This window comes from Saccopteryx leptura, chromosome X (genome assembly GCF_036850995.1).
Source record: "Saccopteryx leptura isolate mSacLep1 chromosome X, mSacLep1_pri_phased_curated, whole genome shotgun sequence".
Lineage (NCBI taxonomy): Eukaryota > Metazoa > Chordata > Mammalia > Chiroptera > Emballonuridae > Saccopteryx > Saccopteryx leptura.
In genome coordinates, this window is record NC_089516.1 from 102,576,755 (window position 1) to 102,595,202 (window position 18,448).

Below are 18,448 nucleotides of genomic sequence, written 5' to 3' on the forward strand. Positions count from 1 at the left end.
CCAGTTTAGAGAGAGATAGAAAAAAAAAAAAAAGATGAGAGGAGGTAGTGGAAGATAGAGACAGAGAGAAAGTGACATAGAATGAAAAACATAGGTATAGAAATGGAGGTATATACACCAAGAGAAAAAATGAAAGAGAACTGGAGTGAGGTAGAGAAGCTAAGACAAGACTGGGTGAAAGGGAAGCCAGAAGTTAAATAGGTTTTGTGTGAGTGTGTTTCTATCATCTTCTCATGGCCTTGGACTATGGACAACATAGTAGGTTACTGTTTTCTTTGAAAAATGTGATGGTACTTTCTAGTAAAATTTAATAATACCTTTCTTCTGGTTTTCCCTTCTGATGAGCTGATTCGATTTTACATTAATGCCAAATTTCTTGCATGATTTTTTTTTCATTTTTTTTCTATTAGACTGTGTTTTCCTCTAATCAAGAACATAATTAAATACAATAGAAACAGACTCATAGATGCAGAGAATGGACTGACAGCTGTCAGAGGGGATAGGGGTTGGGGAACTGGGGAAAAGGTGAAGGGATTAAGCAAAGAAAAAAAACTTATAGACACAGACAACGGTGTGGAGATTGCAGGAAGAAAAGAGGTGGGGAGAGGTGGGAAAGGGTAGAGGGGGAAATAGATGGTGATGGAAGGAGACTTGACTTGGGGTGGTGAACACACAATACAGTGTACAGATGCTGTTTTGTAGAACTGTGCACCTGAAACCTGCATAATTTTATTAACCAATGTCACCCAAATAAATTTAATAAAATTGAAAAAAACAGAGATTCTTTGAGTTAAAAGAAACTTATAACTGAGTGGGTCAAACTAGGCCCTCTGGAGCAAGTTCCATGTGAAAATCACAGACCATCTGACTAATGACTTGCTGTACTCCAGTAAAGGTCTAAGAAGTACAGTTAGCTGGGCATTACTCTGGTCAGAATGGCTGGAAACAGGGCAATACTGGATTTGGCATTATCCTAAAAAAAGTGAGATGGATAACTGCTTTCTAATACTCTCCATTAGAAAAAGTTGACTGAGCCTGGAGAGGATAAAAAACCAGCCTAATTTGTAGTACTGGTGGTTAGAACTGTAATATGTATGTATGCCCAAGAAAACAATTAGTCAAAGGTATATAGCTACACTGATCAGTCATGGACTGAAAACATATGCTGTAATGTAAAACTATAGATTGGACTATAGCAGGAAGAGCAAACTCATAAAGTGAGATGTGAAAATAAACCAATGAAAGTAACTTAGCAGTTCATATAAGATATGTACCGGCTCATCAGAATGAAAAGACAGAGTAATCTACTTAGGAGGAGACAACTGGATACCCCAAAACTAATGTAGACTCTGCAGTCTTAGGGACTCCAAGGCCCAACTCTGTTATCTTGTCAGTTAAATTTAAGTCTGCAGAATTGGCACATGAAACCTCAGGACATATGGCCATAATATACTAGATAAGCAGACAAGAAAGAGTGAAAAAACAAAAAGCAGGCAAGTAAAGCAATGTAAGATAGGTCAAATCACTAAAAACTCAAATCTTCAATAAACTATTTTTTAAGTATAGTTGACCTATGATACTATATTAGTTTCAGGTATACAATATAGTGATTTGGTAAATATATATTCCTTATGATGTGATTACCACAATAAGTCTAGTAACCATCTGTCACCATTGCAAACCTATTATGATAATATTGACTATTTTCCCCATGTTATTTCCACAGACATTACATCTCTGTGACTTATTTGTTTTTTAGATATAACTCGTTTTTAGTGGAAATGGGGTTGATAAACCAGACAGATGTGACAGGTAGATTATATTGGGTCAATTCTTAGATTTTTAATCAAAGAATATTGCTTTAAAGAACCATAAACATTCAGAAAGAAGGTTTGCAAGACACACGAGACATTGCAATGAGAATAGTATGACCATGGCTTTGAGACAAAGTTAGAGGAACTATATGCCAGATAGAGAAATAGGAAAAGACCAATGAGCTAATTTTATAACAGAAGTCCAGAATTTGCAAAAGACAGAGAATGTGGGACTTTCATTTACCATATACAGTAGTACCTTGACACATGAGTTTAATTAGTTTCATGACCAAGCTCATGACTCAATATGCTCATGTGTCAAATAGAATTTCCCCATTTAAATGAATGGGAATGCAATTAATCCATTCCAGGCCCCAAAAACCACTCTAATTTTTTGTTTTACATGCTTTTAAATAAGAAAATGTGCATTATAAATAACAAATACACACACACAGAGACACACAGTGGTATTTTGAGATATGAACAGACCAACATACAAGTTTTTTTAAGATATGAGCTGCGACTCGGTCTGTATTTTTGTTAGAGATCCAAGCGAAATTCCGAGATAGGAGTCATGATTCGGGAAGCTGCCGCTAGTTGGCGCATTGGCGCATGGTTCCAGTATCGGCAGTTTGATATACAAGTTGACTGACTTATGAGCTTGGTTACAGAACTAATTAAATTCGTATCTCAAGGTACCACTGTATATATATAAATTAATAAGAGAGAATGTAATGAAATAAACTGGTTTATGAAGTCTGTCTACCTTCAAGGTCAGGCAAAGATGCTGGTGGAGGAGGTTTTCATTTCGTGTGCTACCACTTAACATAACTTACTCTCTACACACTTAAACCCTTCATTTAATTGCAAAATTTAACTTACACACTATGTATGATATGTAACTTTATTGCTAAACTTAATTGCTATTTTTTTACTTTGCTTAATCATCATCATTTTCTTCACTGACTTGTTTTTTTCACCACACTTTCCTTGCTTTCTCTTAGAGGCTGTTTCAACAAAAACCTTTCCATAGAAGTTTGTTTCTTCCTCCCTTTCAGGACTTTTGGCAGGCCATCTAGTAGAGGGTGGTGGAAGCTCATGATTCAAATATTCACTCGTGACTTAAAGCAAAAAATCCTGCCAGTGATAGCTCATCTCTCAAATTGCTGGTGATTTAAAGTGCTCATGTGTCAAGGCACCACTGTATTTCCTAGGCTGTAGAGGCAATTGGAAACTTTAATTAATGGATTAATATAACACAGAAAGAATTTAGCACTACCAGATATAAATGGCATTGGAGCAAATTTGCTAATAAAGACAGAATTAACTGAAAGATTGAGTGAATATATCTTCCTCAATAGAGATATTCAAGAAAGATAGACAAACTACCTATGCTCACTTTGTTCTTAAATTACCTAAGAAGAGATAAATACCATGAAATGTTTAAAAGAGAGTATGAGTAGTAGATCCTTATAAGGTCATCACATAAAGAAGAGCAATAGCTAGGGATACCCTTTCAATCTTATCCTATAGCCAGAACCTGTGAACGTGTGGGATGCCTAAAGGCTCAAGGGTACTAATGTTTATGTTTGTTTATTTTTCTATTATTAGATCTGCTTTGCTGTCTTCTCTGAGCTGTGACAGTCTGCCAGATGATCATTACAATAACAGTTCACTACCAGTACCAATAAGAGTACCACAAGTAATATTGTGAGAGGTTCACCAACTTTTATCTTCAGAAGAGAACATTCAGACATGGAAGCTGTGCCAATCCCTGTACTAGTTAGTGGAATTGTTGATTGTGTAGCCCAACTAATAAGAATAGCTGAAGAGATTTTACGACTGATATCACAAGAACAAGCTCCTCCTGTAGAGCAAAATAATGTAGTAGAGCAGACAGCAGCAGAGCCACCTCTTTCCGAGGAATCTTCATTACCAGACCTCGCTAATTTCTCAGATTTAGAATCAATACTTGCACCAAGAGAAGATGAAAACCTAATGTTTGATGTAGATCAAGCTATGTCAGACATGGAAAACTTATGTGAAGATGCACTCTTGGATATAAACGATGACTTAAAAAATGGATGAGACCCACCAGCATATAAGAACTGATTGCTTTTCTGTTTCTAATATTTTCCTTTTTCTGTTTCAAATATTTTCTGATTCTTATAAAATGTTAGAAGTATAAATTTCTCCTAATTCTGCACAATTTCCTTACTAGTTAGTACCTTATAGAGCATGTAATAATTGATTTAGTTCCAGAAGAGACTGGTCACTTTCTTCATCTTACAAATTTATTTTAAAAACTCTGAATTTAGCTTTATGGTTCTTTCTTTACATATACCTGTTCTCCTGCTAGGATTCCTGATAACAGGCACAAACAATAACAAAGAGAATAAACTTCTTATCTAACAGTGGAGTGAAGACCTGATGAACTCTATCACATCTTGAGACCCAGTTTCAAAGCTCTACAATGAATGGAAACTGAAAGGGGAATAACTCAGCACGATGGTATTAGAGTGAATATATTCACATTAACAGGACAATATTGGAACACTTTTACTTAAGAAGATATAACTTCTTCCTTTAAAAGGCCTCTGTAATAGGCCTTTAAGAAAGTGTGTCAACCAGTGGAGTCTATAGCAGACTAGAAGAAATACTCTGAAAAATCAGCATGTACCAGATAATAAAACTGCAGAAAGGCTTTCAGATAACTTCTACAGGAGAGAAACCTCTGAAAAAGCTGACGCCAAGAGGTTGCAATGCAGGACTGTTTCCTCGAATGCTGACCCACATTGCAACTACTCTGCAATATTCCCCAAATGGAAATGGCAAATTATACCAAATAACAAGAAAGAAGTACTAGTACTAGAAGGATGAGATAAAGCCCTACAAGGACTATTCACCAATGCAAAGTCAAATACTTATAGTCTATAAATAGTAGTGCATAAAGTATATCTTCTTGAATATTGCTAAATTTATAAAGACTAGCTTATTGATTATTATAGTGAACCTGCTGCAGCCTTGTTAGAGAAATTTTAACTATCAGGAGGTAGGAAAATATGAGTTTAAAAAAGATATGGACTGGTATTTAGCCACAATAATTCTACAGATACCAGAGAAGGAAAATGCACTAGTTAGAGGACCCCTGTGTCAAAACCAAGAGGGGCCAAATAAATGTGTGGGAAGTTCAGTGATCATACTAATTCCATGCCTTACAGTATCCTCACTTCTAGTTGGAAGAATATCTACCATTCAGACAAACCCATGTACACTGTAGTCCTCCTTTCTTGAGAAAGGCTTTTGCATCCTACCTATGTCATGGGCAACAACTATGTAAAGATATAAAAGTGTACCATTAGACAAAATGGTATTTTGTGTCAAAATAAAACTCAAAGCATAAATATTTGGGCAAGATCAGGAAACATATCTGAGGAAACCTGTAAATCTGCTACAAATTCTATTTGATGAACAGTTTAACTGTAAACAGATCTGGTGCTCCTCTAATATAGATACTGAAGGGTAGCTATTTCTCCTACTATAATAGAATTCTAGAATCTGGACTTTATACAATTCTAAAACAAATTAGTGTGAACTTGTTAAAACTTTCAGTATTAATGAGAGAACATAAGCAACCATGCTAACTCAAGCAAGTCATCACTTACAAACCAAAAGTAATCTGTGAGACTATTCTAGACCTTGAAACAAGATAAAGCTTGAACTAGGCTATAAAACAGCAAATGTTCAACAGGACCCTTAGGTATCAAAGCACAAAAGCCACACACCTATGTGGAGCTGGCTGGCTAGCTGCTTGGCTAAGTGGGTCACCTGGAAAGATTGTACTATAATGATACTTTAGGAATAGATAATATTTGCTTTAACTGTGTGATTTTATGTGTTTAAAAATTGTTAAGATATAACTTTACTCTAAGCAATGATATTTGTATTAAGTATGTTTGTTCTTTGAAACATAATTAGAAATAGAATCAATATTGATAAGAAATAAGCATAAGAAATAAGAAAATAGGAATAAGCTGGTAGGAAAGGTATTTTCAGGAGAGACAAGAAAAGCAGTAAGATGCTAACAGTTATGCAGCTGTTTATGGTGGATATTGATGACATAGAGTTAGTTCCTAAGCAGGTTTATGAACCTAGCCTTGTTTTTGTCATATGCAAATTAGAAAACCCTAAGTTGTTGTTACTGATAGAAATAGTTTGCCGTCAGTTGACACAAGTCATGCACTTAAAAGCTCGATTAGAAGGAGTTATATTAACTAACTTGGCAGCTTACAGATTGGATGCCTCTAATTGGAATCCTACATCTCTTCTCCAGGAGAATCCAAACTAGCCCTTATCTGGATTTAAAAATATATATATTAAATTTATTAGAATGACATTGGTTAATGAAATTTTATGAGCTTCAGGTGTACAATTCTGTAATGCCTCATCTGTATGCTGTATTGTGTGTTCACCACCCAAGTCAAGTCTCCTTCCATTTCTGGATCTTGAGACCAACACTAAAGCCAGTTGTTATATTGCATGGAGGGATAGAGAGGGAGACAGGCTAATCATCCTGAGACAAACTTAAAGGTATGAAAACCAAGGGAGATAGTCTGGTAGATGGTAATGAATTTGGAAGCACAGATCTTCAACCAAGAGAGATATGTTGGCAGATAGCAGTGAATTAGGAAGCACAAGTCTTCATCCTGTGTGTTTTGGCTAAAGTGTATGGGAAGTTGTGATTACATAATTGCATACTTATGTGTGATGATTACTGCCAGTTATTAGATTATAATTAAATATAACCCTTATTAGCTACTGAATCACATCATCTTATTGTTATGGTTTTTAAAAGATTTTAACTAATAAACTTTAATTCACAAATCAAAGATCTTGTGGTCATTTTAATTACTTGGTGAGTTTGGAGGTTACTGAAAAACATAAAAGAACCCCACTCAACAGAAGGGGGAGTATACTCAAAGAATATTGCACCAGGACTCTGAGATTCAACCTTTCTCTTTGTCACATAATCCTGAAAAAAATCTCTGAAATTTAGTCCTTTCCTGTTTGTAAAATGAGAATTAAAATAAAATTTCCACCTAATTTTGGTGGTAATAAGGAACAAAAAAATGGTACAATTCTCAAAGGTCTTGGTATGAGATATCTGACAATGGGACGAGTATTTGAAATAATGGCTTTTAAGGAATATCTTTAAAATGTCTATTTGACAATACCTGCAAGTCTGTGTGACATGTAAAGCTTATCGAATAGTTTTACATCTGTTTTCTTAGAGATTAACACTTTTTTTTTAGATTAAGACTTTCTTAATTTACTCAATGTCAAAGTTATTGTTTTGACTCAACTTTTGTTTCATTCCTTTGATCTTTTTTTTTTTTTTCTTCTTTTTCTTTTTTCCTAACCAAGTTAAATTCTTTTTGGGAGATCACTTGGGTTAGGATTAGTAATGAGGAAAAAACAATGAAAATGACTTTCAGGAAATAGTGAATTATATTCCATTTAAAGTTAAGGTTTTGCTTCTGAGGGATTATGTAACTGAACATTATTAATCCACTATTGTCCAACTAAATTTTTACAGCTATTATTTTTTTTTACATCAAAGCTGACTATTGTATTGCATTGATAGCCTTATCGTAACAGACTAGAGTTGTTTACTCACGTCCTCTTGGAAATGCTTATTACTTTTGTAAAGATCTTATCCCTTCAGTCCTCATTTAAAACTTGTTTTTCTGAATATAATACCCTTAACTTATCAACCAACTAACCAACCATAAAACTTAAAAATATCCCCTAGCTCCTGAAGTTATTTGGGAGTTATTTGTATTAACAGATACAACTATACATTGGTCTTGAATATAATATCTCATCGGGGTAATAAAGAATCTTTGAAGATGATCTCCATTTATACCACTGCAGAATGGAACAGCATTTCAGCAAGGCAAGGAAACCACTGAACTCTTTACCTTTGTCACAATTTCATCTTAAAGAACCTAATGAAATGCAGAAAGTATCTCAAGAGGTGTTTTTTAGTTTAACACAAGTATTGTGTATAGTAGAGAGCCACAGTTATGAAACGCAACTTTAGTATTTCAGATTTCTTTAATCAAAGTTGCCATTAACAAAATCTGTTGCTGAAAATGCACAAATACACGTGATTCTAGATTACAACAAATTCTGGCAATATCAATCATTTTATTTATTTATATAAATACTGATCATTTTAATAGTTTTATTCTTACTGAAGTATTGGCCTTTCTTAAAACTATATCTTTTAAATTTCTAATGTTTGCAACCCCCTACCTTTCAGTTTTGGAAAATAGATTGTGTTCCAGGTGATTTTATTTATTTATTTATTTATTTATTTATTTATTTATTATTTGAGAGAGACAGACAGACAGACTGGAAGGGAGAGAAATGAGGAGCATCAATTCTTCGTTGTGGCACCTTAGTTGTACATTGATTGCTTTCTCATATGTGCCTTGACTGGGGCCTCCAGCAGAGTGAGTGACCCCTTTCTCAAGCCAGTGACCTTGGGGTCATGTCCATGATCCCATGCTCAACCCAGCAACCCTGAGCTCAAGCTTATGAGCCTATGTTCAAGTCATATGAGCCTATTCTCAAGCCAGAGACCTTGGATTTCAAACGCGGGTCCCCTGTGTCCCAGGCTGACACTATCCACTGCGCTACTTCCTGGTCAGGCTGCAGATAATTTTATAAAAAATATTGTCTATTTGTTTGTTTGGTCTACGGCCATACCACCCTGAACGCGTCCGATCTCGTCTATTTGTTTGTTTGTTTGTTTTGTGGAATATAGCTTTTTAGCTCAAGGTTTAAGGGACATGCAGGTACGTTGTCGGTTTGAAACCTTTAGATGTGGGCAGGCTAATATTTGGGTACTTTTCCATGGTGCAGTAGTCTCTGTAGCTCCTCTCTTTTTTTTTTTTTTTTTTTTTTTGTATTTTTCTGAAGCTGGAAACGGGGAGAGACAGTCAGACAGACTCCCGCATGCGCCCGACCGGGATCCACCCAGCACGCCCACCAGGGGGCAACGCTCTGCCCACCAGGAGGCGATGCTCTGCCCCTCCGGGGCGTTGCTCTGCAGCGACCAGAGCCACTCTAGCACCTGGGGCAGAGGCCAAGGAGCCATCCCCAGCGCCCGGGCCATCTTTGCTCCAATAGAGCCCTGGCTGCGGGAGGGGAAGAGAGAGACAGAGAGGAAGGAGGGGGGGTGGAGAAGCAAATGGGCGCTTCTCCTGTGTGCCCTGGCCGGGAATCCAACCCGGGTCCCCCGCATGCCAGGCCGACGCTCTACCGCTGAGCCAACCGGCCAGGGCTCTGTAGCTCCTCTCTTACAATACCTCCGCCTTTTGAAAAAGTTTGTTTTTGTACTGGGTATTTCTGCCTTGTTGGAATTACAGAATAATTTAAAAGAAGATTGTACAGGGTGTCAGCAAGAATGACCTTAGAGAGTGGAGAAATAGCACATTTCCTCTTTCCTGTTCTGAGTATGGACACTGAGGAAGTAACCTACCTATCTTTGAAGATAGAACCTCATGGTCCAAGTGGAATTAGGCATGAAATCAGATGTGAAAACAAAGACAAGTTTTCTTATTTAGTTTAGCTCTCTCATTCTCATCTAAAGTTTGTTTCTCCTTTGAGTAATTCTGGTCCTGCAAGATATATTTTGTCTAGCCTTCTTCAAGGTCTGAAGCTCATCTGGAAAAGTTCACCTTTTAAAAGATGTCTCCCACTTACTTATGGGCTTCCAACATGCAATCCTCAAACCAAATATATTTCACCAGACCCTGGGGTGTAACTCAGTTTAGGTATAAATTTTTACTTTTTGTGTGTGTGACAGAGACAGAGAGAGAGAGACAAAGGGACAGATTGGGACAGACAGAAAAGGAGAGAGATGAGAAGCATCAATTCTTCATTGCAGCTCCTTAGTTGTCCATTGACTGCTTTCTCATATGTGTCTTGACTTGGGGGCTACAGAAGAGTGAGTGACCCCTTGCTCAAGCTAGTGACCTTGCACTCAAGCCAGTGACCTTGGGCTTTAAGCCAGCGACTTTTGGGCTCAAACCAGGGACTATAGTTCATGTCTATGGTCCCACGCTTGAGCCAGTGACCCCGTGCTCAAGCTGATGATCCTGTGCTCAAGCCGGCAACCTTGAGATTTTGAACCTGGGTCCTCAGCATCCCAGTCTGATGCTAAATTTTTACTTCTTGATAAGTAATCACAAATAAACTATATACCTACAAGGAATTTGAAGAATTTTATCTACCAGAAAGCTGAACTCATTTGCCCTATATATAATCGAAGGATAAAATTACTTTTCATTCCTTCATTTGTGTCCAATGTAAAGGTTAGTTTGCCTAGTTCTATCATATCATACATAAAGGAGAATTTTTACTGTGAAAGTTGGTGTTCAAATGTGTTGTATAATAAAATAAATAATCAAGATCACAACCGTTTTTATGCTTATGACCTTAAGAACTATTTATATGTTTCACTTTAAAAAAAACAAGATTATGGATATTTATTGAACAGACTTAGTCTGCCTTCTCAGATCAAGGACTTTTGAAAATAAGTGTGCTGACACACACTTGAATTATTAGAACCCCAGTAGCTCATAGGATTGTTTCTAATCCAAACACACTAAACTTGAAATGACAAAAACATCCCCCAAATGAGGGCATTGCTGCTTTGTTCAAGGTGATTTGTTCAGGGTTAATCTAAATTAGACATGTAGATTGAATAGAGAGCAATTAGAGACTACAGTTGACTCTTGAACTACTGGTTTGAACTGCCTATGTATACTTATATGCAGATTTTTTTCAATAAATATGTACTGTAAGCCTATTTTTTTTATAATTTTCTTAATAGCAGTTTCTTTTCATTAGCTTTATTGTAAGAATACAGTATATAATACATATACAAAATATGTGTTAGTTGACATATTATTGCAAATGTTTCTGGTCAATAGTAGGCTATTAGTAGTTAAGTTTTTGCGAAGTTGAAAGTTACAGGTGTATTCTCAACTGTGTGGGGGTGTTGATGCCCCTAACCTCCAGTTGTTTAAGAGTTAATTGTGTACTCATTTGAGAGTCAATGGAACAGTTGTTTTTAAAACTGTATTTCAGAGATTGGGAAGGATTACAAAATTCTTTAGTGGAAATTAAGTCACAATTTAGAAGAGATTTATAGATTTTTTTTTCATTTTTCCGAAGCTGGAAACGGGGAGGCAGTCAGACAGACTCCTGCATGTGCCCAACCAGGATTCACCCGGCATGCCCACCAGGGGGCGATGTTCTGCCCCTCTGGGGCATCGCTCTGTTGCATCCAGAGCCATTCTAGCACCTGAGGCAGAGGCCACAGAGTCATCCCCAGCGCCCAGGCCATCTTTGCTCCAATGGAGCCTTGCTGCAAGAGGGGAACAGAGAGACAGAGAGGAAGGAGAGGGGGAGGGGTGGAGAAGCAGATGGGCGCCTCTCCTGTGTGCCCTGGCCGGGAATCGAACCCAGGACCCCTACACGCCAGGCCGATGCTCTACCGCTGAGCCAACCAGCCAGGGCGAGATTTATAGATTTTGATGATTATAAATCATGTTTTACATTCTGGAAACAGTCTTTGGAGTACAGACATTAAGGTATATCTGTATTTTTGAGCTTGCCCTGATAATTGGTGTGGCTTAGTTTTAAAAGAAACTAAACTAAAAATAAAACATAAAATTAAACTAAACTAAAATAAACTATAAAATTTATCTATAGCCATTGTTAAGGTAATTTATCTTGGAAAATTTGGAGCTAAATATATAAGACTGACATAATTCTGAAGCCTCTGGCCATGGGATTAAACTTTGGGACATATTTAGGTTTATGTGAAAGTATATTATTTTTCATAAAATTATTGACATTGGAGTCGAGACCTCACTGTCCTTGCTGTATTTACTGTAAGCCTGGAGTTGGGTTTCGATGTGCTCTGACTGAATTCATTCAGTCTATTAAATTCCAGAACTCTCACTGATTTGATTTACAATGAAGAGTAAATACCACCAGGCATAAATTGTTGATTTTTGCATAAATACAGTGCTTTTTGGATTACTTTTGTATTACTGCTGAATAAACATAATTTTGAATAGTTAAAAGGTGCTACTGTCTGACCTGTGGTATGCAGTGGATTGAGCGTCAACCTGGAACGCTGAGGTTGCCTGTTCAAAACCCTAGGCTTGCCTGGTCAAGGCACATATGGGAGTTGATGCTTCCTGCTTTACCTCCCCATCTCTCTCTCTCTCTCCTCTCTAAAATGAATAAAAAAAATAAGTAAAAGATGTGAGAGTAAAAAAAAAAAGGTGCTACTTTGCCAGCATTATGGATTATAAATAACGTGGTTCATATGGGTTCACAACTGTAAAAAAGTAGACACCCCAAAACTTGTGCATCTTAAAAAAAATGACTCCTAGTCATTTTTGGTGATGGTTGCTCATGAATATGAATATAGTACTTAATGCCATTGAACTGTAAACTTAAAAATGCTTAACATGATAAATTTTGTTATGTATATTTTACCACAATAAAAAAATGACCTCTTGCACTTGAATATACACAGCAAATGGACCCTGAAACCAAATTTGGAATTTCTGGCACTTAGTTAAGTCAGGAAAAGGAAATATAATTCCTTGTCACATTCATGTTGGTATAATGATAGCTGAGAACTATATTGCATGAACATATAATAACATAAGAATATTCTGTAATAACAAAACAAGATAAAAATTTTTTGAAAGAGTCTGAGATAGGGACAGATAGGGGCAGGCATACAAGAAGGGAGAGAGAAGAGAATCGTCTATTCTTCATTGTGGCATCTTTGTTATTAGTTGATTGCTTGTTCATTGATTGCTTTCTCATATGTGCCTTGACCCAGGGGGCAATAGCAGAGTGAGTGAACCCTTGCTGAAGCCAGAGACCTTGGGCTCAAGCCAGTAACCTTGGGCTTCAAGCCAGTGACCTTGGGCTTCAAGCCACTGACCTTTTGGCTCAAGCCAGCAACCATGGGATCATGTGTATGATCAACACTCAAGCCAGCAACCCCACACTCAAGCTGGTGAGCCCGCACTCAAGCCGGATGAGCCTGTGCTCAAGCCGATGACTTCAAGGTTTCGAACCTGAGTCCTTGGTGTCCCAGCCCGATGCTCTGTACACTGCGCCACTGCCTGGTCAGGCAACAAGATAAATTATGACATAAGGGACATAGAGAACAAAGTTTCAGGAAAATAAAGGACTAAAACATGAGGGGAAAAATGAGGGTTGGTGGGCAATGAATGTAGAACCCAAGGGTGAGTCCATGATCATATGCTAAACAGATCCCCATAAGAGCAAGGAACTCATGACAATGGTTTCCAAATGGAGAAGTAACTAAAATTATAATATGAAGATTATATGTGCAGAAAGCCTCAAGTGATAAAGTAGTTGGGAGATGATTTATTAATACAAAATTGATTAAATAGTGCAGGTAAATTGTTTGAAAATAAATGGTCTACCAATTTTGGGAGGAATGGGAGCCTTAAACTATGAAATTTATCTGCTATCTAGTGAAGTAGGGAATGCAAACGTGAGTTATATTCTGCAATATCTATTTCTTTGTAGTTCTATTCCCATTAACCATTTTGTCACCTGGAAGCAGTTCTTTTTTTTTTTTTTTCTGAAGTTGGAAATGGGGAGGCAGTCAGACAGACTCCCACATGTGCCCAACTGGGATCCACCCGGCATGCCCACCAGGGGGTGGTGCTCTGCCCATCTGGGGTGTTGCTCTGTTGCAACCAGAGGCATTCTAGCGCCTGAGGCTGAGGCCATGGAGCCATCCTCAGTGCCCGGTGCCAACTTTGCTCCAATGGAGCCCTGGCTGTGGGAGGGGAAGAGAGAGACAGTGAGGAAGGAGAGGGGGAGGGGTAGAGAAGCAGATGGGCGCTTCTCCTGTGTGCCCTAGCCAGGAATCGAACCCAGGACTCTTGCACGCCAGGCCGATGCTCTACCACTGAGCCAACCGGCCAGGGCCCTGGAAGCAGTTCTTGTTCTAAAATACTTATGTATTTTTCTCACAGTATTGTAACAATTTATGTCAAGTGAAAAACACACTGAAACTATATTATATATCATTAATGGATATGTATATATACATATATCAAAGTGAAGAAAAGTCAATTAGACCTTACAACGGACTATTTAACACAACTGATACTATACATTGGTGGTATGGCAGTGGGAGGGAGGGAGTACTATGGGAGAGGATGAGTTATTACTATATCTACTACCTACAATTTTAGTACACATAATCAGTCCATATACCAAGGTCCCCATGTGTAACAATGAAAATGAATAATAATACCAGCTAATATTTATTGAATGCCTAATGTATGCTGAAAATTGTGCTGTGCATTAGGTATATTATGTTTTATTTTATTTAAACTTTATATTTCCCAGGGAAGTAAGTGTTCCTGTTATTATTCCCATTTTTCAGAAGTAAAAAGTGAGTTTAAGTAATTTCAGGCTTAGTAAATAACTTACAGCAATTAGTGGCAAAACAAGATAAGGAGACTTGGGTGGGCCTATTTACTATCCTGCCCAATACAGTCCTTTCAATATTTATGTTGCTCTTTTGTCATTTTATATCCCTTTCTGGTACTCATTTTTGCTTCATTTCAAAGGCATAGTATTTTTTTTCCTGTTTCAGATAAAGAGGCCAAGTGAGCACAGAATGTGATTTGCCTCAGGTCTAGGTCAGACCCATGAAAGCGGTGCTACTGCCAGTTGCCCTTTAGATGGCAAGTACCTCTTGCATATACTTATTTCAATCTGCCTTCTGGTAGCATTGGAAGAGAGAGAAAAATGGACAGTAAAATACTGTGCCACCCTAGCACTTTCTCATTTATTTCTTATGATAGCCCTATGAAGTTGAAGAACTGTTATCATCTCCATTTTATAAATGAAACGGCCTGACCAGGCAGTGGTGCAGTGGATAGAGTGTCAAACTTGAATGTAGGGGACCCAGGTTCGAACATTGAGGTTGCTGGCTTGAGCACGGGTTCATCTGGTTTGAGCAAGGCTCACCAGCTTGAGCCCAAGGTTCCTGGCTTAAGCAAAGGGTCACTCGGTCTGCTGTAGTCCCCCGGTCAAGGCATGTATGAGAAAGTAATCAATGCTTCTCATTTCTCTCCCTTCCTGTCTCTCTCTATCTGTCCCTCTCTGTCTCTGTCACAAAATAAATAAAGAAACAAACAAATAAATAAATAACGTCCTGAAAATTTGAGTGACTTTCTTCAGGTTATACAGCTGGCGAGCTGGAATTCCATCCTCAGTTGCTGTGGTTCTAAAGTCCCTGCCTTTTTTACTATACCATATGGCCTCCTTAAAGATTTAAAATAGGCATTTGGGCTTGTGAGATGTTTCCCCAAAATTTTTTGATTCGATAGCGTAGAACAACACTGGCTAGATTGCAAATATAGCCAAGTTGGAAAACAAATCCTCTCATTCTGTGTTCTGCTTGAACTGATCTTCCTTAAAAAGATAAACCCTAAAAGTTTGGAGTTCAAACCATAGCAGATGTTGTTCTAGCTTTCTACAGCACTATACACCCTCAGCATGACTCCATATTTCAAATATATGTGTCAGCCTTCTTGCTGAAGGACTTCCAAAGACTTAGTTCTGTCAAAAGTTACCAGTACCAGACAGTGAACCATCCATAATCACTGCTTAACATGTCCCAGTATATAGGGCAAGGTCCTCTGTTATGTGTTATCATAGAAATTCTTCTTCAGAGCACTTAATGGTAATTTTTAATTATATATTCATTAATGTTAGAATTTACTTAAAGTCTACCACCAGCTTGTAAGCTCCATGAAGACAGGGTAAGTGTCTGTTTTCTGTATTTCAAACACTTAGAACAGTGCTAAATATGAATTTTTTGAATTAATGTGAGCTTTCCCATTAAAGAACCAGGTGATTGGTATTTTTCCTTATTTGTTCATAAAGAAAATATGCACAGGCTATATGTGTCTTGGATAAGTGTGTCTGTTTTTGAGGTCTATCTGACCATTTGTTTTTTAAAGGGCTAAGTGGTAAAAAAAAAAAAAATGCTAACTCTGCTCTATTACTCTGGACCCCGGAGGGTTAAAGCTTCCTTGAAAGCAGAGAAGGACTCAGCTTACCTCTTTCTGGTGATATTTGATTGCTACCTTCAACTTGGCCAGATCATGGCACCTCTGAACGTCAAATTCATCATTATGATCATCTCGATGGTTGAGGATGATCTCAAGTTCCCGGGAGCTCCGAGCTTGGTCCAGCAGGTCTTTGGCAAAAAGCTTGCACTGTTGGGAGAGCTCCTCATACTCGGCCTTGAACTCATTCTCTACCTTGCTGAGCTCCTTGAGCTCCCAGCCCAAGCGGAAAGCAGTTAGAATGGGGTCCTCGCTTGATAAGGCAATGAGTGAGGGGCTTGCCAGAGCTTTGTAGATGTTCAGACGGGAGCGGGAGTGGCGCAGGCTGTCTACCTCTGAACTGGAAACACACTCCACACAGTTGCAGCGTATCTTGTGAGGCCGTGGAATAGTAACCCGTTTTTGGACAAGCAGTTTGATGATTTCATAGTTGTTGGTGTGGGCAGCCAGCATGATAGGAGTGATGTCTGGTGTGAACTCAGAGAATTGGGTGTCCATCAACAGAGTGGGGACCTAGGTAAAATAAAACAAAAAGCATAAGAGGGCGGAATTAAGGATTGGAGAAAGAGGGAATACAGAGCCCATCAAATGCTAGTAATTCAGAAATTGGAGTCATCATTCATTTCTTTGTCAATTCTCCTCCTTACCATAATAGCTATTTTTGAAATGCTTATGGTATTCCAAGCACTGTTCTAAGTGCTTTATATGTATCTCCTCATTTAACCTCCACAACAACCTTGTGAGGTAAATAATCACTTCAAATGAAGAAGCTGAGGCACACAGAAGTTAAAAATATATGTGAGATTGCACAGCTTTTAGAAGTAGAGCCAAGACTCAAAACCAGGTAGTAAGACTCTAGACCTTTTATATTAAAATTATGTGACCAAAATATGCCCAATTCTGTCTGAGGCACAATGGGGGATACAGATAAGTAAAGAACATTTTTCGTGACCTTCTGGAGCTTAGTTTGGTAGATTAGACTTACACAAATTTGTATGTAAGAGAACATAATAGTTTGTGTTCAGTTCCAAATGAGCAGCAGAGATTGTAAGAACATTTGTTTGGAAAGCTAAAGACAACCAGCAACTTTAAAGACCATGCCACAAAATCAAGGACTGGGTGGTGGGGGGAGGAGCTAAAGAGAAGATACCCTCAAATGGTTATACTGATTTTGTATGTATATAGAACTTTAGGGGACCAAAGTCTAAGGCTAGACAATGTTCCTCCAACTTCCCTTAGGTCCCAACAAGATAAAAAGAATCTGTTATTGTCAGGAAAAAGTAGACTGTAAATGAGGCCTCTATGCTTAGGGGAAGGGCTACCAGTAGCAAAAGGACCTTTGATAAAAACGCTATGTTCACAATGTGGGTGTAAATAACAGGTACATAGGAAAGATTTGGAGTTCTTTGGGTATTCAAGAGTATTTCTGGTGAGTGCAGAACCTGATCAATGAAGAAAAAAATCTTTCAACTTTAAATGTTTCTTTTGGGACCCAGTTCATTCACAGACCAATAATGACTAGACTCACAGAGGAGTCTCAGTGTGGTAGGATCTAGAGCTAGACAATATAGAAGACCAGAATAGTCAGAGGATGAGGCATCATGGAAGAATGGACCTGAGTATTCAAAATAATATATAAGATTCCAGGAAGTAATGAAATGTTGATTTTAATACACTTAAAAAAAAAGCAGTTCCAAATATTTATTTTAACTGGGGGAGAACATAGATAATTGAGATTCTTGCAGAATAGACAAATACTGTTTTAACCAATAGATCCTTTTTACTCTTAATTTTCTTTAAGAAACCCATAATTGCTGGAGAACTGAAAAAAGGTGAGTTATAGTTCTTTGTCACCTTTGCCAAACTTCCCACCTTGCATGAAATATTTACAAACAGAGAAGTGGTTAGAAAACAGAGAATAAGACAAAGGTGGAAGAGAAAGAGGGGGAGAATTTGGTAGTAAATCTGTTTCCTTCAGGAAGTTGTTGTATCAGCCTCTGAATAGTTGAGAGCTGGCTTCGTATTAGTCATCAATTGCTTGGATTGAGCAGCAAGAAAATACTGTATTGTTAAACATTTAGAGGGAGCAACTACAAACAAGACAGCAGATATTGAACAACTGGCTCATAAAGTAAATTGGACAGAATAATCTCAGACATTAACAGAAGCTTACAGGCTAAAGAAGAAGTAGGCCTCAGTGGGCTTGGTAATGAACATAAACACCACAACCAGCATAAAGCCTAGAGTTGGGAGAGATGATAAATGAATAATATTTCCCAGTTGGCCCAAGAAGAAAGAAGCTCAGATCTGAGAATCCACCTCATATCAATAGGCAAGAGAATTCTTCAATCTATATCAAGATCTAGAGGCAGGAAGTGGGAGGTAGAAGGAAAATAGATGGTA

At 37.9% G+C, this 18,448-nt stretch overlaps 2 protein-coding genes across 2 annotated transcripts in view; one reads left to right on the plus strand and one right to left on the minus strand.

Annotated features, from left to right (window-relative positions):
• TRPC5 (transient receptor potential cation channel subfamily C member 5) overlaps positions 1-18,448 on the minus strand; it is a 352,945-nt gene that overhangs the window by 114,786 nt on the left and 219,711 nt on the right. Inside the window, exon 3 of the mRNA XM_066356460.1 lies at positions 16,037-16,558. Coding sequence (XP_066212557.1) covers positions 16,037-16,558 — 522 coding nt within the window. The remainder of the gene's footprint in view (positions 1-16,036; positions 16,559-18,448) is intronic.
• Positions 3,570-3,902, plus strand: TRPC5OS (TRPC5 opposite strand). The gene has a single exon (XM_066356461.1). The coding sequence runs from the start codon at positions 3,570-3,572 to the stop codon at positions 3,900-3,902; it is 333 nt and encodes a 110-aa protein (XP_066212558.1).